General features: G+C 38.1%; 1 protein-coding gene across 2 annotated transcripts in view; it reads right to left on the bottom strand.

Annotated features, from left to right (window-relative positions):
• Nucleotides 1-24,824, bottom strand: part of PDE7B (phosphodiesterase 7B) — a 178,145-nt gene that overhangs the window by 15,344 nt on the left and 137,977 nt on the right. For both annotated transcript variants that reach the window (XM_026844854.1, XM_026844853.1), the window contains 6 exons: nt 23,112-23,195; nt 9,948-10,099; nt 8,628-8,691; nt 6,964-7,059; nt 5,188-5,288; nt 3,568-3,699 (listed from right to left, as the gene is read on the bottom strand). In XM_026844854.1, coding sequence (XP_026700655.1) covers nt 3,568-3,699; nt 5,188-5,288; nt 6,964-7,059; nt 8,628-8,691; nt 9,948-10,099; nt 23,112-23,195 — 629 coding nt within the window. The remainder of the gene's footprint in view (nt 1-3,567; nt 3,700-5,187; nt 5,289-6,963; nt 7,060-8,627; nt 8,692-9,947; nt 10,100-23,111; nt 23,196-24,824) is intronic.

The raw sequence follows: 24,824 nt of genomic DNA, 5'->3' as shown, positions 1-24,824 counted from the left end.
TAGACTGGTTCTCAGCTCTGCTTCCCAGAACTTTTCATTTTTTTAAAAAAAACTGAGTAGCACAGGTTTGTTTTAAAGGCTGCACGATAGGAAGACTGTCACACCTACCACTTAATACTAGTGGATTGCTATAATACAGACTTCAGAACTCTGAGGAAAAATAATACTTTTTTTACTTAGACTATCACAAATTCTCCAATCTGTGACCTTCCCTGAGCCATTCAAACCACCACATTTGACATATGCATTTGGAAAAGAATAATAACTTGAAGAGAGGAAGACTTGCTTAACTAGGTGCAAAGAAAACTTCAATTTTAATTCGGAGTGGAAGGGGATCTAAATTTCTTTCAATCTGGTTATCTATTCTTAGTCACTGAGCAGCTGATTTAACTACACAATGTTAAAGTATCATTTTCAGTTATTTAATTACAAATAGTGCTTTTAAGGAAGACTGCAAAGTAGAACTGTCATAACTGATGTCCAAAACATATTGTCTTAATTCTAGTTTATATACATCTATATTAACATTGCAAAGCATTCTTTTATAGATTTCTCAAATGTGTTTTGTGCTACAGATATTGCATGTGATCATTCCAGACTTCTAAACTACTACCCTTCATTTAAGAGCCAGAAAAAGATAGATCTCAACTCTCTATTACTCAAGTCAAAAAATAACCCTTTATTTATATCAATGGATTTGTTTTCTCATGAAATTCATACATAATTCTCAGTAAAACAGAATTATATTTTTTTTAAAAAAAAGAGTATTACTTTTTCTGGTATTAGGTTTCATGTGGAGTTTTGGATAAATACAAGGCAGGATTTTATCTGGCTGAGCAACCTTGAATTGTATGCTACTTCCAGTCAAAAGAAGCAGAAATAATGCTGGGTAAGTCAAATGTATCAACCAGAATTTGAGTTATTTGTGACTTTTAAGACTACAGAGACCTAAAACAATGACTATCAAGCAAGACTAAAATTTTTCATTTTAATGTCCAGTGAAAGTTAGAAGCATCACATAACAAGGAATGCCGTTGTGCTCCTCACAGGAGAAGTGACCTCCAGATTCCTAGTGTCACCTTCTACACTCTCAACTGTCTTTGTAATGCTGGAGACTTGAATGAGGCACTTATATTTTTGTGGAAAATTATGGTGCCTCACATGCAATAGCCTCTTGTGGAAATTACCCTATAGACTACAAAAAAAAAAAAGTCTTGCATCATAAAATATGGATTTAGTTTGTAAATAGATACTGAAAGTTCTGAAGGTGATGACACCTATCTTCCTGAGACATGATTCTCCTCATATATGCACTTCAGAAGCTGTCACTGCATCTTTGTCAAATACTGACCTTGTTTTGCAAAACCTTGTAAAGTTCTAATTTAAATGTGCAAATAATCAAGAATAAACAGATAACATAAACAGATAACCCTTAGTCTCAGTTATTACCGCCTCAGTGACAGATGACTGCCAGCTATGTTAAAACTTACTTACTTTCATTTGATCAGTTTTCTGATTAGTCCCAGCAGTTCTGTGACTCTGCTACTTAAAAAACAAACCCCCAAACCCCAAGTACTTTTTTGTTTCAGTTTCAAGCACATGTGAAGTACTAATCTTAAGAAGAATGTAATTGATGGTTTTAAAGACTATTCACTGAATCTAAATTTTGGATTAAAAATGTTTTCAGCAAAACTTTTTTTTTTCCAGCATTGTTATTTTCATTGGCATCCATATACTGTACACTACTAAAATCTTTGGAAACAATCTGGGTTCAATTTCAGATAAAATAATGTAAGTCAAACTTGCCAGTAAATGTCCCTAAACAGGATAGTTAAAAACTGTATTTGCTGCTGAAAGATTGCATTTTTCTGTATTGTATTCAAGCCCAGTTAGCTGAGCAGAAACCACCTCTCCAAGATATTAATAGTTTATTTTAGCTACACTTTTCAGATTAGCCTGAATTTTCAACCTAATTATATATCTCTGTTTCCCACTATTAATTTGAGGACTTGTTGTTTATACCTTTTCACAGGAACAGGGTTTTTGTGGAAAGGATCTACCCCCTCCTCTTCAAAGGATCCTTAACGTGACCTTCCCAAAGTCCCCTGACTTAGTCCCTTGGCTCTTCTCCCTCCCCACTCAGCTAGCCTGACATTTAGAAAAGACTGGAGAAAAATGCACCAGACACATATGGGGATGACTTAAGAAGCTGCAGCAGCTTGTGACGAGGACAGTCACAAAGTTTTAAGTGTCTGAGCATCACCGTGCCCTGGCTGGGACTCCTGCGGTGCAGCCTGTTCACTTACCTCAGGGCAGGACAGCTGCATTACTACAGAGTCCACTTCTATGGGAAAACCTAAATACTGCTTGAGTAGGGCAGGACAAGAGAGAATCTCTTTTCAAGTAGTAAGCAGATCACAGCAAAATCTTGATTTGCTAAGTATGTGTCGACAGGTACGTAGCTATTAGTGAGTTGTCTTCATTTAGATTAGTTTTTTACTTGGGATACTCTGTTTCTGACACCTTATTACAAAAGCTGAAGCTGACACTTCCAAAGGCTAGAAGCCAATACCATCTCCATTTATTAGTTATGAATTATGGTTACCGCAACCAAAATGTTTTACAGCATTGTTCTGGCACGTATATTTAAGTATAATGTAAAGAATAGAGATGTACATATATAATAATAATGTTTACATGCATGCAAAGATTATACACCTAGGACAGCTGTAGATAAAATTCAGAGTTACAGTGATTGCCATGGGCCAAAACTACAAATATATTCAAATATACCACAAAAATAAGGGCAGGATGGGTTCACTGGTAGTTATTGAACAAGAGGGTCTGTATTTTTGTTTCAGGGAAGTCTTCTACTGCTTGCCAGAGCTGGGAGGATGTATACCAGGTGAAGGAAAGCTCTATACTTATCCCAGGCTTATGTTTCTCTCTGAGATCTTTTACTGGCTGCTCTTAGAAACAGGATACTGGTCTAGACAGCCTGTGGTGTGACCTACAGTGGCTGTTTTTAAGTTCTTTATTTATATCTCTAGGCACGTTTGTGTAAATATCCACAACTTTTCCTTTGGTTTCCTTTATCTTCTTTTTTTTTTTTTTTTTTAAATTGCAGTATTCATTAAGTGTTTAATTTTACTAGAGCCACATGAAGCAAAAGTTTCTTTTAATGCAATGCCAATTTAGAACATGCCTGCTGCTTACTTGCTCACTGAAGGAAGATGAAGTACAAATTGTCTCACCATGATTTTAAATCTCCTGTCCACAGTTCCTTACCCCAGATGATCTACAGCAGAAATAACCCAGGCAACTGATTTGGCTTAAATGTCCTCCACAAAATCTGACATTTCCACCTTCTTTCTCATTTATATCAGCTTTGCTGTAAGAAGAGACACCCAGTGAGGAGCTTAACTGAAACTGTCCAGTCTCTAAAGTGCAGGTTGATTTGATCAACAACCTCCCGCTGCCAGATTCTGGCATTAAAGTTCACTGTAGATTGCTTAAGACTCTCCTTGACACCATTTTATGTGCTATCAACTTCACGAGCAGTTTTACCTGGTAGAGGCTGGCAAGGTGGTGTTTAGTTTTGATCAGAAATGGTTGGTTGACCCCTGGATGATCCACATCATGAGCCGCAGCAGCTAGCAGTCCGAGCATGATGTCCGATGGGGTGAGGAAGTTGGCAAGCTGAATCACACATGATAATCACAACAAGAACATGAACAGTAACCACTTTTCTTTTTTTTTTCTTTTGCTAAATAAACAAACTAGCTGACAAGACATTGCTCAGTTTTGTAGGCATTTGTGCACAAATGTCAAATATGAAATAGATTTTGTGAATGGTGTTTTTAAGGTTACTTGAACAAACATCTATAAAGATATCAGATTATATAGTTACATTTTATTACAGTTTGTATTTCTTATCACTCTATCATTCATGGCAATATAAAGATTGTTGTTACACAAATACTTGAGCATAGTCTAAAAGATGCAGTTTGAAAAAGTAAGTAAGTATAGTAGCAGGTTGGCCTATGTTAGCGTACATGATCAGAGCTCTGCCTCACACAGTGTTTAGTAATACCAACAATACATCAAGCTTCACTTTTCTAGCAGAGTTTATAAACTTCTGAACTTTCAAACTTCGCTGTTAGAGACCTCAGTTCAAATATAGGTATTTTATTAGAGAACATAATTCACCTTTTTACTTCAAACATCCAAGTTTGAAAACCTGCCCAGACTTTTTTCTTCTACACAGATTATCATTTAGAAGCAAATTTTGTTATAATTGGAAAAACAAAATAGGAAGTCTTAGAATTTTCTATTTCTGAGAGTGAGGTAGCAATTACCAGCCCAATGAGTCTGTGCAGAGTACAGGTCTCTAAGCTGAATGAAGCATCCTGAGATGAGAAATGAGGAGCAGTATGGTACAGATTCTGGATGTTGGCTGTCCTCTGTACTTCTTGACAGAAGGGGCTTGCGGATCTTGAAGGATATGGAAATGCAGGAAAGCTGGGGCCTGCTTCTGTCCTCACCATTACTATATTCTGGTCTATCAATTTGGTAATTCTAGCAGAACTTTCTTTCACTGAAGTCAAGCCAGGAAGGGTTTAGTTATATTTTTATACTGTGGCTCAGCATTACAGTATTACAGTGCCCTCCAGTAACACACCAAGCAATGTCACACCCTCACATTGTGAGGGCTTGCTGCAGCTCCCAAAAGCTGCTGTTCACTTGTGCAGACAATACAGACAACAGAACCAGTTGAAGGGACCGTTTTCCCCTTTTCTGGTGTTGTACTGCCCAACTTAGTATTTTGAATTATTGATGTGAGGAGCTTATGCCCTGAGGTGACTGAGGCACAGGCATGCGTTGCCTTCTGCTGGCTTTGATGGAAGGATTGCAGCCACTGATGGGCAGCTGGTACACACACTCATGGTAGCTGAGCTCATACGACAGCACTTTGGTACATTGCCTGCATGATGGGAAGTGACTCCAGTAGCTTGTCTGAAATGTCTCTCATCTGTTGCTGACTCTGCTACTGATTTGTTGCTGACTTCAAGCATGCAATCATCTTCCGCTATCTAAAAACAGCTTTTTGGGTTTTTTTTTTTCAATCCTGGGAAAAAAATTTGAGAATTAGCTGAAAGCAACATAAGCGTGAAAGGTTGTCATTACCTTGGGCTCCCTCAGATAGCAGTGCATAGCTTGTGTGACATCAGCAGCATGGACAGCGTTGTGGTATGGGTTTTGGCTATGGTAATCTTCTTGAACCATAACTGGGAACCAAAACAGAAAACAAAGGTCCTTTTGTCTCTGAATGCCATGGGCACAAATAGGCACTGGATTTAAAATACAATTTGAGGTTTTACAGTCAGCTGCCTAAGGAGTTTCTTCAAATAGCTGTAGCTTACTTAGACTGGTGCTCTTATTGGGATACCTTTAGAGAAAAAATGCATGAAAGGATTTGTGAGGCCCAAGGGGATATACTGGGTCTAGTTCATAAATCAACTCTTTCTTGCCTTAGTGAAGGCTCTCATTCAGGAGTAAAATAAATAAGGAAGAGAGGCAAATTTATCCACAACGGAGTGTAATTATTTAGGCTGCTGTCATAGGGGAGTAATATGTCATTAAGGCAGTACCACCTATTTTACAGCAGCAGGGGGTGAGGCCCTGATATCCTGGCATCATTTGTTATTTGAGTGACTAACTACAGTCAAAGGCATTCCTACTTCTTCCAGGCACAGAATCAAAAGATATAGCATTGGAGTATTCCGAGCAAAATCTTCCGCGATAATTTTAGTCACATGTACGTGTTCATTTTAAAACACCAGCCCCTCTTGTTTTACTTTGCAGTGCTGGAACTGGTCCAGCTGGACCAGGAGCACCAACCTTTTAACTCTCAGCTTTCACTTGCACAGAAAAGCATCAAGCTGTGTGCTTCTGTTCCCTGCAGCAGTGCCTGCACCATTAGGTGGTCTCAGAACAACACCATGTGAACACTGGAAGCTGCACGTGAACTTGCCCAAAGCACTCTCCTAGGCACTATCAAATTAATCAAACAGAAAGGTAACAGGCAAATTTCCCATGGCACTCATCTCCAGCATGGGGAATGCCAAATAAAGTCCTAACCTTCATTTTGCTTCCAGCTCCATAAGCATATGAAGTTACAGTGGGTAATCCTTTAAACCCTAAGTACCACTAGCTCTAATTATCTGAGCATCCACTTCATGGCTGCCCACAGGAGTTAGAAAAGGCAGGGAGATTTTGTCTGTCTCCACACTGAAGGAATATTTTCCAGAAGCAACAGTTAGGCAGTTTTAAAGAAGACACCCTGCCTTGGAAACTCTGCCTGACAGCCTGACAAACCGGCATTCAGCTGCATTCAAAACATGATGCAAAAAGTAATTGATTTTGGCCAATTTCTTCTTTTGGTTCACTGACAGCATGGGGCTAATATTTCTGTTGGCAGTAACAGCAGCAGGGGCTTTCATCAACACTATTCAGTGCAGACAGCTTGATATAATTTGTTAAATTTTGTACATAAGCTTTTAACTGCCCTGGGTCTCAGTGGTCTATTAGTCACTAAAATAATTACACTGCACCACAATTGTACTGTGCACAAGTAGGTTCTGTAATGTCTGTCTGTCTGTGTGGGCCTGCTCGGCCACATCTCTGCACAGCATACTTTTTTTTTAAAACCACCAGTGCAATTATGGTACAGGGATGCTTCAGCCCACTGCAGAGCTTTTTGAAGTCCCTCCACTGACTTAACAGGTACTGAACCAAGCACCTGAGTGCCTGCAAATTATGTGTATCGCAGAGATGTTTTACTGAAGTATTTGCAACAACACCATAATTTTACATAGATACACAGACCAAGACAGTACCTTCTTTGATGCCCTACTTAAGCTGTAAACTGCAATTAAAGATGTCTTTGAGGTGAGCACTTACCTAAAAACCTGTGTAATGTAACCATATCTAATTGGAAATGGTGAATAAGTCCATGCACATTGAAGAGGTGACAAAGCAGTGTTACGAGACTGTTTCCTAAAAGTAGAAAGAAATAACTCTTAGATTCCCTTATTAATCCAAGCAAGACTAAAATCTTGGTAATTTCCTAAGTACTCATCAGCTCCTACCATATGAGCTTAGATGACACTCATATACTCAGAAGTAGCTTATATAAATTACTCCTATATATATCTCTATCAAGGTTTGATGGCATGGCTGTACCAGTGGAGCGCCATTCTTGTGTACAGATGCCGTAAAGTCACGTTTGCTGTTTCAGCATAACACAGAAGGAGAACTGACAGGCTTGTTTGAGAACTACATCATCTTCATAATTGAGGTCTACCTCCGGAAATGACAGAAAGGAGAATGGCTTTTCTGCCACTTCAGTTTGCCGTACTGTACTAATTAATTAATTACTGAGAAATCAGCAGTTTGTAATTACATTTTTTATTTTACACATGGCTTTAAAAACACATCATTAACCCACATACCTAGCTCAGCTACAACTGCATCTCATAACAATGATGCAGCCAAGAAAAATGAGTTGCAGCATTTACGGTCTCAAGTTACGCTGATGTTACCACTGGCCTTACTGTGAATCCAGTACTGCAAACACTGGCAAAAATGAGTCTAACTAGTATTATATGATCAACTATACATACACACAGTATTTTAAAAAGTTTACACTGCATAATTCAGCAGCAATGTTTCCAGAAAAGTTAGAAAAAAAAAATCCCCAAAACATACAATGTATAAACAATCTTAGAAGGGGGTCTTTTCTTATTCAGTGTAACCCAGGAAAGAAATAAATGTACGTATGAAGGAGGCATGGAAACTTATTTGCCCTTGACTATTGAGCAGGGGTGCAGAAAGGTACTTTAGAAGAATTATGCCTTTGCCTCCCTTGCCATTTGCAGTCCTCTCCACTCTTCACTGCCAGTCACTCAGATGAATTACCTTCTAAACCAACTTTTCTCTACACCTTCTTCCCCTGCCAAACCTAATTATATTGGGGGGCGGAGGGAATGAAGGATCCCATTCCTGTGATCAATACAGAAAGGAGAAAAGTGTGATCATGATCCTCTTCAGCAGCTACCCGATCAAGAGGTATTGCCTACACACTGGTGTGTGTGTGTGTGGTATTACAGGCAGGCATTTAGACAAAACATTCCACAGAGTTTTACTTTCTTAATGAATTTCCTAACTTGTGCTGCTGAACAGAAGCAAACGTATCTTCAGTTAAAGGTATTTCATGTTGATAGAAATCGACTGATTATGGAGGTCTGGACTTACTGACCAATGTATCTAATAGGTATATTTAAAGTACATTTGGACTTCCTGGCTAAAGGAAACAAAAACTTCCTTGAGAAGGTGACCATAACAAATGTAGGAGATTAGATTAATACAAAACCAGACAAAACATTGTTCTGTAGTTCACAAACAGCCTTAAAATATTCAAGGATATGATTTTAGGAGAATTTAACTGTGTCCAATTTCTCTTCAGTAATCTAAACTGGAAATGTTTAGCAATTAATTAATTAGTGTTTTCTAGATCAGTCATCTATGAGAGAAATTAAAATAAAAACTTTTAAAAAATTCCTTACCATTTGTCAAGCGGTCGAACAAGAATATGTCAAAATCCCACATTCCCACTTTGGATAGCATGTGCTATGAAAAACAAATATGAAAAGGCAAATGACTGGTATGTCAATCTGCAAAGCAGATTTAAATTATTATTCCACATTAAACAATCACAGGATTGGTTGCTGCAGCTTTAAAGTTCTGTTTGGGAAAGCTATAGAGACGTATTTCAAATATCAGACATCAGGAACTGAATTTAGCGGTACTGCATAAAACGTCACTTGCACTTTTAACTACGGAGGTTTTGAACTTGACACTAAAACCATCTTCTAAATGGAGCTCAAAACAACAAATAATATAAACAAAATAAGAAAATATTCCCTTTTACTGCACAACATTTTTATTGTTCTTTCATGTCCCCAAATCAATTCAGTAAAAATTTTCTGAGGTTTTTATTACTTTTTTATTTTTTATATTGTTTTTTTTTACCAATATAAAATTATTTTATATTGGTAAGCAAACCAATACACAGGAACAGACTTTATAAACTTAGATACAGTGCTTCTCTGAAGCCCACTCAGTCACACAGAACAATCCATCATTATCATCATATACAGTGTTTTTACAGCCACAGCAGTTCAGTCAAGAGAACGAGTCTGGACTAACTGTATGACAAACAATGGCATGTGCATGAATGAAATGTGTGTTCACTCCCATTGCCTAGTCTATATTCAAACCAGTTCTGGATTCTTAATTACTTTCTCACGCCTGGCGTATAATCTTCTCTTGCAGAGAGTAAGAATTGCCTAGCCACATAATCCCAATGCTACCAGTTGTGCCAATTTTGTTAGAAAATACCATTGAAAATACCACTAGAAGAGCTGCAAGATAAGAGAATTATATTTTGATAATTGTGAAGTTCTTTGCAGTGAGTATTCCCTGTTTCTTAGCATTTGCCATTACGGAGAGCTATTGTGGATTGTCTAATAGCTGCTCCAGACCAGCTGAGAGACAGCTATCTGTTTTCAAGTGGATGAACTAAATCCCATGTCAAGGCTGCACTTACATAAATCAGTAATTCAGCCAGGGTTCCTTCATCCTTTAATAAATTCAGATTATAATTTCAGTTGACAGAATCTGAAAATGCTGAATTTTCCTGTTGCTCTGGGACTAAGCCTTTAAAGCAGTAACCATAAAAGAGGAATGGACAGTCTGTGTGCTGTGAGGCAGGCAATTATCATGGGTCATTTAAGAAAGATCAGCCATACATTTGAAGACTGAAACAAAACTGACACTCTATGGAATATTACTGAAAGAAATGGAGATCTGGAGACCTGTCTTACCCTTGCTTGCCCAAGGTAGTCCTCATCCAGTAGGTACAGAGAGGCTTGTGGTACAATTCCACGCAGTAACCGGGATGCATGGAAATACCTCTGGAAACTTAACAGTCTTTTCACTTTTTTCTTGGTGCCGATTTCCCCTGAGAGTGTAGTATCTGTGAAAAGCAATCAGTACAGAAATCATGAAACTCAAGATGAAGGATGACATTCTCAAGAATTTAGTAAGAGAAATATCAATAACTTTATTAAAAAAAAATCATTAAGTTCATGCTTCTTCCCCATCCACACGAAGAGGCAGTATCCAAACCCTACACTTCAGCATAATATATGTGTTTATTTCAGAAGGAAAATACATTCCAGTAAAAAGAGTACTAACACAGGACTTGGAAGATCCTGAGTTCAGTTCACTGCTTGTAACTGGCTTTAATGTGCCCCAGGCTAAGTGACTGAGGGGCTGATCTATCACCTAACTGTTCATGTCTGGATGGAGCCTAAATGACTAGGCAGAGTTAGGTACAGGAACGCGGCTCTTACTCTTCTGTGCCTCTGTTCCCTAGCTGTACAACTGAAAGCAGCAGTAACTTGCTACCTCACAGGAGTGTCACTGGAATATATTAAAATTACACAGCACTAGCATACAAGGATATAAAACCAAAAATGTGACACCAAAAGAAACCTCAAAGTACAGTTTGAAAGCACAAATGTATAACCCACTTTTGGAAAATGAGAGAAAAGAGAGAAAGAAGTAGGAATAGGTTAATAATCCTACTGTATTGTCTGCTGTCCTTCCTACATATTAAGGCAAACTATAAATGTAGAAAGTATTTTAGTTCTACAATTAGGAAAGCAAGTATACTCAGGCAATACATGCATTTCTGGTTACTCAACAGAATACATTCTTTTCATTCAGTAGCAGGATAACTCTAATTCCCTAATGCTATATTACGAGATTTTTTGCACAGGGCTAAACGTGACACAAAAAACAAGGCAATTTTTATACAGTGATTAAATCAGTAATTAGAGTAATCAAATTACCTTATTAGTAAGAAAAATATGCAGGCTTCATATAACTGATAATGACTTAGGTAATTTCATCTGAACTTTTAACAGAATGTCACGTACAACTGTGATGTTTTCATTTTGCAGTCTGGTCTAAGTTTTGGGAAAAGGGAGGACAGAAACTGGGCAGTTGTTCGAAGGAAGTAAGATTCAACACAGTTTTATTCATAAAAGGAACTGAAGATTAAGCATTCCTTTCAGAGAACAGTAATGATTGCTTGAGATAAGAAGCTGCATAGCAACTCACTGGATTTCAGATTTAAATAACAGCTCATGAAAAATATCCATGGACTGAAGAGGACTCTCTCTATCCTACTATTTCTTTTTATGAAAAAATGCTGACCGCTTGTTCTGCTGTGAAATTAAAATATGACTTTGTATGCTGGCTTTATAAGTATTATTATTTTGAGAGGTTTTTCAGAGAAGTCATTAAAGTTTTTCTGGATCATAGATAGTTCAGTATTCGATTTCCCCAACAGCAGATGTGTGAGCACATTCTGTGGCAAGTTTCTTCCTTAAGTAATCCAATGGCTATTGAGTGACACGAAGTCAGCAACAACAACAAAAAAACATACTTACATACTGAGTATCAATAATAAATATACTTTATTACACCTGTAAGTCTCACACTTCTCGTGGGCAGCCCAAAGATCCCACTGAGTTTTAATAATATAAAAGCACAAAATAATTTTATTGCGACTTGACAAGCCATGTGTTTTCAAGAATTCAAACAGTAACAATGTCACTACTGTACCAGCCTAAAGGTTAGATTTTCATTTATGATGTGCCAGAACCTGCCTTAATTCTCTCACACATTTTAAAAGCTGAAACAATTTCATGGCCCGTTGAAGGAGTGACTAACATAGGTGCTAACAGTTACCCAGTGACAGCGACATGTGGAGGAACCGGTAGACTTATTTTCACATTTCATTTATACAGTGCTGCTAAGAAGTGCCTGGCATTCAGTTTAATTCCTGGATAACAAAACACTTTAAATTAATTCACTTTTTAAACTTGTGTCTGCTGCTTCTCAACTTCCCAACTCTCCTAATTCTATTTTTGCCCCCAGACTGTGACTGCTTTCCGGTAACAAGTTTAAATTTTAAAGTACAGAAAACTTTCCTTTTGTAGTACATTAAAAATGAGTAGTCGCTCCAACCAATTTTTATCTAAATTACTATCTGGTTTTGAAAACAGATGAGTTAAATTACTACCTATGCTCCCCTAAACTGTTTTTAAAACTCACATGTGGAGTGGCTGTGAATGAATGACCTGAAGGTGAAGGTTTGGCCTGAGTCCCAACAAGCAGCTGTACGTTGGATTATGAAGAAGTGGTTATTTTATCCTTTGGATTATCAGATTACTTCAGTAGCACAAATACTACTTACCAAACCACAAACACAGCAGGTTGAAATAAGTAATTTCTTATTGTGAAACATATTTTCTGAATTGAATGATCAAACTTGTTGCCACTGCTTTGTCACACTGCTCCGTATGGTTGTCATGGGTCTCAACTGAAATTTAATCATCATTCAGACAGCACCTCTGAAACATCACTTGCTGCTTCAGATAAGCACTGTATTACAATACATTATGCAAAAAAGACTACCCACAACAATCTGTTGCTCTGTATTTTCATTCATAAGGGAAAGAGTTCATAATACTGGTAAAGAACAGTAGGAAATGTACTTTCAAAACTGGGCTCTTGACAGAACAGCCTGAAAACAGCTAGTACTGCAGGCTAGCCACATGCAAACTCTGGATGTTGACTTAAAGGACATCATGTTAAAATCACATCTTTTTGGTTATTTCAGTAATAACTGATTTGTCTATGAATCACAAGACTTGTCAGATGATTGCTATGACCCATAACAGATTACTCTGCCACCCGCAGTAATGTACCTTATTATGATGGTGTCTGGCATAAAATCGGACTAAGACTCTGCCCTGCTCCAAGCACAAAACACCCCAAACTATTATAATCTCACCAGCACTTTCTCCTTCTCCTCCCAAGATCAGTGTCAACCAAAAAAAGAAAAGCACATATGAAGTTGCGAGAAAAAGGATAATTTATAAAGAAGAGTAAAAGGTGAAGCAGCTGAGAGTGAATGCTCAAATTCTGTCCACAGTTGCACCTGAATCTCCCAGCAGTGAGGAGCCATTCCTAGCATATGAGATCCATCAGCTGACATAAAATCAAGATGCAGTTTTAAGAGGAAATTAAGAGTTTATGTGAATGACTTATAATAATACACTGAACATACTTCTTTACTAACAACTGCAAATTCTAATTTTAATTTTAAATATAAAATTTCAGTGATGACAGCTGATGTAAGTCATATAGTGACTCTGAAACAGAAAGTTATTGATAGTTATTTCTAGTTAAGATAAATTAAATTACAAGTAAATGAATCAAAAATATCACTGCAGATATCTCTGAACTTGAGTTGCAGAACCACATGCTGTATTATCTAGTTAAAGAACACAGGCTGGAAGGCTCACATGGGAAGGATTTAATAAATATGTGCAATTTTGAAAAAAAAAATAACATGAAAGATGAAAAAGAACGACTTTTGTTTATACCCATAAAACTTTCTTTGAAAACCGCTGTTTATCTTTAATCATTGTGGCAACTTCTGAATGCTTTGTTTACCTAAAAAAAGCATCATCTGCATCTCTTAAAATATGCCCATTCTCATATCCTGTGGAGTTACTGCCTAGCACAGTGGTTGGAGAAACCCTTCTTTGTATACTGAACAAAGTTACTGCAGGAATTACACAGACATATTGTATAAATTACATACACATTTACAGAAGCGTCCGTATAAGCATTCCTCACAAAGCTTAACTAAAGCCTGAGCTCGCAGCGTATCTCCTGATGTCTTTCAGCAGGCAGCAAAAGTGGTTGTATTTTTCTTTGCGTAATTTGATAGCCAGAATCACATATGCACACTACCAGCCCATGGATGATGTCTAGATACCGCACGTGGCCCTCAAGAGGTTAATAAGCTACAGGAATCAATGGCTGCCTTCTCTCTCCTTACAAAGTTCCTCCAGTTACACAGATCTGCTTGCCTTAACATGATCTATGGCTCACTACACCCCAGCTTCTGTTATTTCAGGGAAAGAGGTTTCCTGCACTAGGAACTGTTACCACTTTTCTTTCAGATTTCTTTCACATTGCTGCGTTAGCGTGTGCCCACAGGCAGCGTGAATATAAAAATGATGGAGGTTATGTTAACAATGGTTGAGTTAACATCCAGAAACAATCACATAAATCAAATTTGGACAAGGATGTACTTAACTCTGCACCAGACATTCATTACATTGTTATTGTTCTTTCAAAGTAAACAAACTTGGTTATGCATTCAAATAAGGCCTTTGAGTTTTCCTTCACAGTATTGCCTTTTTCTATTTTATTGCACCTCAGTGTACAATAAAAACAGGTCACCCAGCAGCATGAGTGGATAACAACAGGTTTATTAATTTTCAAAAGCCAACTGATTCAGAAGCAGAAAATGTTTTTCCTCTTCTTTCCAAAAGGATGCAGAATAAATCAGGTCCTCAAGCACTTGCCTTTGACTCATATGGTTTATAATACCCTTCCCCCTCTTAAGAGGATGGAAAGACTTTCTGTACTCAGCCACTGCTCTACAACTGTATGCCCGAAGAGTCAGGCAGGATTGATGGAGAAGTGCTGGCATATCTGGAAGATATGATGAGAGGATCAGCCCTGCAATTTACTGTCCAGACATCTTACAAACAGCAAGGACTCTGGGAAACAATTTGTCTGTGGTTCTGTATGTTATGGAGGGAATTTCCTGCACTGGTTCCTGGCTTGACAGCTAATTAGAATGCTTTGATTTGAGAGCCCAAGAGATATGTAATTGATTTACAAGGAATAACTGGTGTTTGTCCATTTTTTTTGTGTGTCAAACCATGCCAGTCATTTAGATCACCTTTACTGAAGTCATTGGGCATACTCACTGCATGACTTGGTTGCTAAATTCTTCTTATAAAGAAGAGCACATAGCACGGATGATAGAAAAAAAAATTCGCTGTGCCTTCTTAATATCTTCTTAAATTATGGATTTATGGTATTACCCAGAAGAAAACTGCAGCATGAGTAGGGATAGCTGAACTAGCACAGGTAATCTAAAACTTAATTCCAAACTTACTATTTCAAATTTGAATTTTGGAGAAGGCACTGGTAAACTGAAAGAACAGATAACCTCTTCTCTCTGCACTGTCTAGGTTTTCCTGTTGCCTTTTATCTTGCAGTCCAAAAACCTTTTGGAAAGGAAACATTGCAGTTTTGAAGAAAGGCCTGAGAAAATGCACAAAGCACCAGAAACCTATGTAAAAAGATTGTTGCTTGAAAGCTTTCAGTCTTGTGTAGAAGGACCAAAAAGCTCAGATGAATATCCCAGTTGTACTTCTTAGTTGTCTGTGGCTGGTGTGAGAAACTGACAAACAGGTCTGATTCAAAAATCGTAAGACTGTGTCAATTTTATCATCTGAATATACAGTGGTCACAAGAAGACAGAGATTAACACCTTGCACTTTATCTATAGATAAACAAGTGTTGTACTGAAATCTTGTAAATGTAGAAACCCTCATGAGACTTCCTCAGTCCAAAAAAGGTTGTGCTATAAACATTTTGGTTTTACTTGCTTCTCTAATGTCTAAATAATTTTTTGTTTCTTGACTTTTGATAAAAATCAGTTTTAGGGGTCAAGTGCTTTCTGTTTGCTGGCACTTTTCATATGGGTTGCAACTGCATCATTTCTCTTTAAATGTGTAAACATTTTTTCAATTAGGAAGAGGCTGTGAGAAAGAGATGGGGAGTCTGTTCACATCAGAGAAAAGTAGAAAATTAGAAATAAAACAAAAGATCTTTAAAATGTTACGCTTTAAGATTCCATTCTTCAACCACCTGCACAAGTGCACAAAAGCAATGCAGAGCCCTGCTTACAGAAGAGGCGCTCGTGTGCTTCTTTGGCTAATGTAGTTAATGAAATGTGACAGGTTCTGGGACATCAATTTTGCAGGTCACCTTGCTGTGGGGTTTCCTCTTCTTTGAACATCACTTGAGGTGATGGTATCTTGTAACAGCTCAGTTTCCAGATCATAAAGTTCCTGCACACTTGTTGGCACCTTGAAGAACGCTAGTCATGCAGTTTCCCCCCATCCCAAAATATATTCCTTTTGATGTAGTTTGAGACTACAGAATTTAAGAATTATACAGATTATCTCACTTATATCTAATTATCCCATCATACCGAGTTCTGGAGCAACTAGGGTTTCAAGGCCCAGTTATGTAACAGAATATTAGACTTAATAACAGGAAGAAGAATAGATTAAATCCAAATTTGAGATTAATTTAGATGTGTTTCTCTTCACAATTTGCAGCTTTTATTGGGGTCATCAATCATCTTTATGCAAACAAACATGTTGGCATCTTTTAAGCCTCCTACAAGTTCTTAGGAAACGGCATATTGTGCTCCATTTTGCCACAAAGTTATTATCATTTCAATATGAACCTTCACTTTGCCACTTCAAGCCTCATACAGTAGCACAGTCAGGACCTTTTTTTTCCTAAAACTGCAAATGTTCTATAGCTGATTATAGTTTCTCCAACAGGAAATGGTACATCTCCTCCCCCTTCACTCCCCTTGAGAAAAAGCAACATAACCTGTAATAACAGCAAACCCAGCTTTCATTTATCATCTTAATGATCCCTTCTCCTTGTTCTTTCTTTTCCTTCGGTCATTTGGAAAGCATCCTCAGTGTTATCTTCAGTAAACCCTTTCCCTTTTCTAATCAGCAAAAAGGTGGGGCGGCGGAATAGGTCACACATCATTTGGAAAATTTTAAAGGGACATTCTCAGTTGAACTGAATCCCAAATATTACGAAAAAAAATAAGTTACAAAGCTGTACAATCAGGTCAGTGTTCACTAAGACTTTGTGTGTGAAGACTTTGTTTGGCTCTGCTTGCTCTTGTGAGTTCTGAAGCATTCATAAACCAAACTGCTGCATTTTGTTAGCATATGGGGGCACCTACATCAGTCAGTTTTACATTCTTGTTTTCATTTTCTACAAACCTAGTGCAAAAGCTAAACAAGGAGCATGAATGGCAGGAAGTAGAATATACTTTTCAATCTACCTTGTTATTAAATTTTGCAGGTAACAACTCTTTAGAAACACTTAAAAGCACAAACAACATCTTGAAGCAAAAGAACTTGCTGTTATTTGATGAAAAGGAGGAACAAGACTGACTTCCAATGACAGGAAGAATTTTTGAATATAGTGAAGTATTACTAGAAAACAGAACAATCTTTGTGCTGAAACATTAAGAGAATTCCAATTCCTCTTCCTTTAAATAGGTAACTGAAAGCAAGGCCACAGGCTGACTTCGGTTCTGGAAATGTTCTTCCCATTCAAACCAGACACAAGCTAACGAGATTAAGAAGCCCATATGCCTTCAGGATGTTGATGAGTAGCTTTTGGACATGTTTATCCATAAGGAACTAAGGTAGGTATTATGTAGTAATGATGCAGACCTTGTAAGATGTCACCCTAGAACCATCCAGAACTTTGGACTCATCTCCATGAGCTGGGTTGAGATCCAAGTAACCCAATCAACCCTTGAAACTTCCTCACAAGACTTTTGGTGTCCTAATTTAACCTGGGTCAGAAATATCTAAAAAGGCATCTGTCATTCCCACTTCTTTTTCTAGCCAAAGGCAACAAAACAAGACAGTTAACCAAACTCTTTTTAACCTCACTCATTTGGGTTCAGGTTACTTGATGGTTCAGTTTTGGGTTGGTGGTTGTGGTTAAGTTTTGTTTTCCCTGGAGATGCGCCCTACCTGGAATCCCTGGAGTGTTCAAAATCCAAAACCAAAAATAAATGTAAATTTTGCAAATGGACCCTTCTGTAGACAGGCAGAAACCACAGATTCAAACATCCACAGACTTTGGTTCTTTGAGATGGAGACTTTTTCATGAGTTCATATATTCCCTTACTAACCCTGACAACACTTTTCATTTCTGCAGTACCCAATTCATCACTTGCAGCAAAGCATCACTTTATCTGCAAACAAACTGAAAACCAGGAGTATTTTGCTTGACTCAAATCAAACAGCAAATCAAGGACAGGGACTGAATGGTTACCTAGTATCACTGTTTATCACCATCTGGTACTAAAAGTATATCATCCATACTAACTTAATTTGCTAAACTAAGCTTAAAGCAGGTGGAGTTCTTTTGGACTCAACTTCTGCCTGCATGACAATACCAAGATCCTAGGTAATATGCAGATATACCTTTGGAGTGTCCATGTTTTGACCTTTTAGATATTCTCAGGTACCACTGTACTGGAAGGTGTAAGGAAACAGAAATCTCTTTGGGTAACACCATTTTGATTCAGAGACTCCACTTTGCTGCTCACATACTACATCCTTTCCTTGTTATCCCTCCTAGATCAATATATAGAGAAGTGAATTCTATCAGCCACTGGGATACTGTGGATAGCTTACTGAAAACAAGTGGGTGCAAGATAATGAAAGCAATGGTATGACTGATACTGTGACAAAACCAAAGTGTCCCTAATAAAGATTTTTTCAGGAAAAGTTAAAAATGCAGCAGAAGTAATTTTAACTACATTATCCCATGACAGACATATTTAAATATAGTCAATTAGAGGCTAACAATTTTGTCATCTGCAAGCAAAAATTTGATCCAGAGGAAAGCCTAGCATAAACAACATGGGAACTAGAGAACTGCTGTTTAAGTCTTAAAAATCTCCTTGTCTTCTGACTTAAAGCTCGACAAGCAAATTTGTAAATAAAGTTACTCATCTCAGATTAAACTATGTTATTTTGTTACTCTACTTAATTTCACCTGTCAATAAAACAATCTACATAATTGGTGCAGAGTGAGGTCTTCTTGGTTACTGCTGCACTCCTGCCTACAGTTCTAGATTTATTACAAGGAATTCCCCCAAACTTCTGGCTAATGCAATGAAGAAGTGTGCCATCACAGTCACCAGCACAACTCATCATGAGATAATGAAATCTATTTTAATCAATGCATATTACTCACTGGCATGATCTGGTTCAATGACTCACTTGAGTGACTTTGTCAATCAGAGAACTAAGTTATTGCTCCCTTACCTTATAGTCCTTTATTTCTCAAATCCAAACTATGCTTTGCTAGAAGGAAAATTGGATCAAGCCAATTTTCACTGAAGAAGTGTTTCAAACTCTGAATTATTACCCTGAAAATCTCATTTTCTATCCTGTGAACACAAAAAGGTTAATTTAATTCACAAAAATGCAGAGGTGCCAATAAACTGCCATCATTAATTTCAAACTTTATCAGGTTAGGTTTTCTTCCACTGCTCCCATTTTAAGGAATTGGCTTATTTGCATGAAGAGAAAACCCTCTCCTCATTTTCCTGTAAACCTGTAGGGCTGTGCAAAACTTCTATCTTTTAGTTTAGGAATTTGTAAAGTCTGATTATTTGTTCATAAGCAGCCTAGTGAACGTGAAGCCTCAAGTCATGTCCAGCTTATTTTTTTCCTGGGGTGTATCTATCTGCAGCTATCAGGAGCAGGTAGTCCCCTTGCCTTACTACATCAGGATGGAAAAAGGGATGGTTGGCTTGCCTCTGGGGGTCTTCACACCAGGCTGGCTAACAAACATCGGCTTCTGCAGCTTCCCTGGGGAGAGGAGCTGCTATGTAGCTTGCCCTCAAGCTTCTGGCTTGATACTGTCAACACAAACAAGTATCTGGTTGGTCATGCACATCTCCACAAGTTACAGGGACTGACTCAAGAGGCTGAGGCAAACATATGCTTCTTGCAATGCAGAACCAAGGAGTTCTTGGTGACACAGGGGTATTTCACATTCCATTTTGTATTCCAGAGTCTTCTTAATAGACCCAAAACCCACCATTGTAACTATGCCTCAAGGAAAGCTTGCAACTAGGCAGAGAAAAGACAGGAAGATGCTAAAGCCTTGCATCTCCTCCAGACATGATCCTGCACAATCCTCACAGTCCTGACAACCTGGCACTGACAAGGTGAAATAACGCTCACTAACTTTCTATATATTGCAGAGAGGCACCAGAGGAATGTGTAGATGGCATCACAGACGTTAGCTCAAACAGCAAGAAGAGAACATTAATCCAGTTGGCTTTGATTAGGGCTACAGAAGATCCCATTTTCAGAGTGCAGGAAATTTTCCTATCCAAAAGGACTTAATGGTGTCTTAAGTTACACAGTGACTTTACTGCAGGACTCCAGAAAAAACAAATGATATGGTCTACTCTGTGTTAACCCTTAATATCCATCCTAAGGAAAAATCCACTTTGGTTTGACTGAATCTCTAAGTATGTTAAAAAAGTTACATTTAAATAACCTTTAGTCTGACAATAGCAATGCCCTGAATTTTTTTTTAAATTTCAGTTTTCAGAATGAAATGTCAACTCTGTTCAAGAATGAGCTTCAGTGTTTTCCCTTAGTTTAAAACAAGGGTGGTACTGTTATTTGGAATACTTCAGATGCTAGAGGGAACAATCTGTATTTAAGCTCAGTTTGTCTGAGTTAGTGAGAAGCTGGAGTAATGTTTATGCTGCATTTCTTTATAACTTCGGAGGATATTTACCATAAAATTTTCTGTCTCATCCCTCCCATACTGCAACAGCTTTCAGTTATTGCCCCCAAACAAATGTAACATGCTGCCAAAATTTTACTGTAAGTATTAGCTAGGCGCTTTTCAAGAAAGTTTGCAGTAGTGACATTTATATATTTCTTTTTGACAGGATGTGCAGCACCATGGGTTTTGCTGTTTATAGGGTATGCACAGCAGAAATGGATTTGACAGACAGATGTATATGAACAAATAATATGAAAGCTTGTTTACTTCCTGGAAAAAAAACCAAAACATGTCTGCACGCTCTGACACCAAGCATCTTCATTTACCTGTAGGTCATTGAGTCAGCCAGGCCCAGTGCACTTGCCATGTATGAAATTTGTAGTCAAGTGTCTAGAAATATCACTTCATTTTGCACTGAAAAAATAAGTCAACACCACTCCCTAGGCAGAAAGCAGTAAGTACATCAAAACCTGAAAGCAATTGGAAATCCAAAAATCAGGATCCCTGCTTTTCCTTACACAGAGATCATGGTAAGATGTAGTGACTTCTTTCAGATTATAGAAAAGCAGTAAAAAGAAAGAATAAGTCAGATGTCCCCAAGACGGAGAGCACAGGAACATAAAGCCCCAAGTGCCCCACCTCTGTGGGACCAGAGATGCATGCAGAGAAAGGCATCGCTTTTAAGTTCAGCAGTTACAGGAGAAGGTTTATGCAGAGTGCCCTGCTCCTTGTATGATCAAAGGCTGAGTATTCACCAGTACATCTCTCGATGTGGATCTCTCCCTAGACAGTCCACAGACAGCACCAGCAATTCCCAGAAGCTGGCAGGATCTGAAGGATGGCAGGATTCATCTACAGGGGATAAAACTGAAAGTCCTATTGCCAGAAAAAAAAAAGAGCTGAAAACTTTTTGGTTTCTTTAACCAGGTAGACCAAAGAACATATGATGAGAATTTTACATAATGTGTATGTATTAAAATTTAGTCACACTTGAATGTGAATATATATTGACTTCTACTTCATGAATTAAAATAACTGGTTTATTTTCTCTCAGACTTTATTAGGGCATCAACAGTAGTATTTCCAGCTAGCATAAAACAAGTTTTCATTGGCAAGCCAGGACTAAATTATCCTCAGAGTTCTGCTCAACCAGTATGTTATTCCCTTTGTCCAGGAAAAACTACTGGACCCGTCTTACCCCTTACGTCTTCCCACCTCAGCCACAGCAAGCATTCTGATGCACTTACGACCTAGAAAACACCTTTAATCAGTCAGGCCAAAAGCAAGCCATTTGCCAGCTTGGGCAAATGCAGCCGATCGGAGTCCAAGTCCCTTTCCTGTTAGACCCTCTTTTCTCCTTAGTCCCAGCCAAATCTCACCCTTTGTGTCTGGGTTTCTCCCCTACTCCTTGCCACCTCCCTCCCTTCCCCTTCCCAAGAACTTGGGCAACCATTTACACAAAGAAGACATAAAACTTTGGTTTGATAATTGCTTTTTAACAAGAAGCATAATTGCTAGAAGCTTAAAAGTGCCATCACTAAACAAACTGTCGGAGTTTCAGTCTGTTTTGATGAAGGTAGTGAATAACTTTTCTTTCAAAGGTTACACAGAGGGATCTGTGCAGTACACAATGACACACTGAGATCTGCCTGTGTCTGAACATTGGAGTTAACAGCACTCAGACTGAACGCTACAGGGCCTAAGGCTAAGTGTTCTCTGTTTTTTGGGTTTGTTGGTTTTTGGTTGTGGTTTTTTTTTTGTTTTTTTTTTTTTTAATTTTTTTATTTTTTACACACTGCCTAATGAGTCTGCATTAGTACAGAGAACCCATGAGGTGAAAAAAAAACCTAACAGGATCTTGATTTTTTTGTTTCTTTTAGATTTGCCCTCTTTTATTTACAACAGTGGCAAAATAACTTCAATCAAAATGAGGTTAAGATTATTTTTAACAGATGTTCACTGCTGGCCTGACCCAAAATCCATTGACGTCAATGAGAAGACTCCATGGGGCTTTGGATTGGGTTCTAATTGTTCGAAAAATTAATGTTATTGTAAACCACTGGTCAGCGCTGTCACATGCTCCCCTTCTGTGCCAATTCTATATGACCGGATAACAGACTCACATAAATCTGTTCCAACTGTTGGCTAAGAGGCTAAAGGACACAGAGGTTTATCTTTTTAATTCTGAAGCACCCCCGTCCCCTCCAGCACACCCCATGGCACTACTGTATTTACTTGACAGACTCAGCATTATGGACAGTATTCATACAATCAAAACATTTCACAGTCAAACACTGGGTGGGAATAATAGAATTATTAATGCTGACTGTGTGAAGACAGCTGAACTACAGATATATATGAAATGAGATACTTTGGTTCATATACTTTCAATACAGATAATTGGGTTTTTTTTGATGCAGACCTGAAGGAAGGGTTGCACTTACTGTTAAGAAGACGGAAGTCTATAAACGGGTAGGAGCCACGGCGCTCGGAGAGAACCCCTGTCTGACCTCTCACCCGTGCATCTCCTGCAAAACACAAAATCCCCAGAGACATTAGAAGGGGCAGCTGCCTTTCTCTGCTGTTTAGATCTTGATCTATTTTCTATTCAAAGTGATGATGTTACACTCCTCCAGTGGGAAAACTAAGGTCCAAAAAATCATCTCCCATGACATCCCTGGGTAATGGGTAAAGCAGTACAGCTGATCGTCTTATCAGAACAAAGGCATAAAAGCCCCGCATGTTTATCCTACTGAACAGTGTCCTGCCCCGTAAGTAGACTCTCACTGCTTCAGGAGTAGTGCAGAGGTCCACTTTTTCGCCCAGACAAGAGCAGTTGGATTCTGACTGTCATGGCATTCATCACACACAAAGGTCTCAACCGTAGACTAGGCTCACAGTCCAACTGACCTCCAAAGCTGTGGGACTGGTCTCACAATCATGAGTTGATGAAAAAAAATCCCCAAACAAAATACAAAGATTTTTTTAAGGTGGTTTTTTTTTTGGATCGTTTGTTTTTGTTTTACTTTCTGCTCTTTGAGCACTCTGGAAAATGTCAGCCTCAAACACTGAAGCTGCTTTATGTAAGGGAAACCTTGATGTTCTCAGATAAGCATTACTCCAGAGCTTTAGGATGTATATTTAGATATCATAAAGTGACAACACAATACTAAGAATTAGTATTGCTGTGTAAATCACATTGAGTAGTTCCTGACTCACCATGTAACACTGATGAAATAGGCAAAACTCATTTAAGGAGATAAATACTACTCAGATGAGTAAGAGTTACAAAACCTCTCTCCAAGTAGATCAGAAGTAGTGGGAAGCAGATGTCATTTTTACATTTCTAAAACCTTAAATATCTTGTACTGTAATGCAATTGTTTCTTTATAGGCAAATAACAAGACCAAAATATTAAAAGTTCTTAAATAAGATGAAGTTTGGAGATTTTAGAGATTCAGGTTAGAGCACTCTAGTTCTTCACAATACCAGTTTCTCCTCTACAGAAACACTGGCCACAGGTTGAAAGCATACCCACTGCACTTCCTCAGACAGCACACACTGCAGGCCTCTCAAAGTTTGCAGCAAAACTACAAATTATTAGTTAGTTTGAACTGTGCTTCCTCTGGGATATGGATATAGCATCTGACATCTAAACAAAAATAATTTAAGAATCTGGCTGCTAATGCTAGCTTCTAATGCTTGTGTTTAAAAACTAGAAAACATCTTGCAGCATAAAAGAAGGACCTAGTTAGATGCTGTTATTTTTTTCTATCCAACGTTCACTTAAAATGTGCTTACAATTATGTTTAAGGGAAGAAAGCCAAGTAGCACTATTAAGTTAAATATTTGAGGTGGAGAAAAACTTCTGTGCCCTCTAGGGGTCCTTAGAGGTTATGAAAGACACTGGAATGTGCACTCAGATTAAGAATATTTCAAACACAGTCACTTTTGATTATAAATATAAATCTATTTTCTCTTTCCGTACTTTCGCTTTCTTCTGTGTTTCCAGAGACAGAACACGTGTTCTCCATACTCAATTCCCCCTTGCCAACCACTCGCTCTATGGAACCAGCCCAAACCAACTCAAGTTGTTCTTGACTCCACTTACCCGTCCTGATAGCAGGGGCAGGAGGTGCAAACCTTTGCCTGCTATT

This window comes from Athene cunicularia, assembly GCF_003259725.1.
Source record: "Athene cunicularia isolate RWA chromosome 3 unlocalized genomic scaffold, athCun1 chr3_part1, whole genome shotgun sequence".
NCBI lineage: Eukaryota > Metazoa > Chordata > Aves > Strigiformes > Strigidae > Athene > Athene cunicularia.
This window is presented reverse-complemented; position numbering and strand designations above follow the sequence as displayed.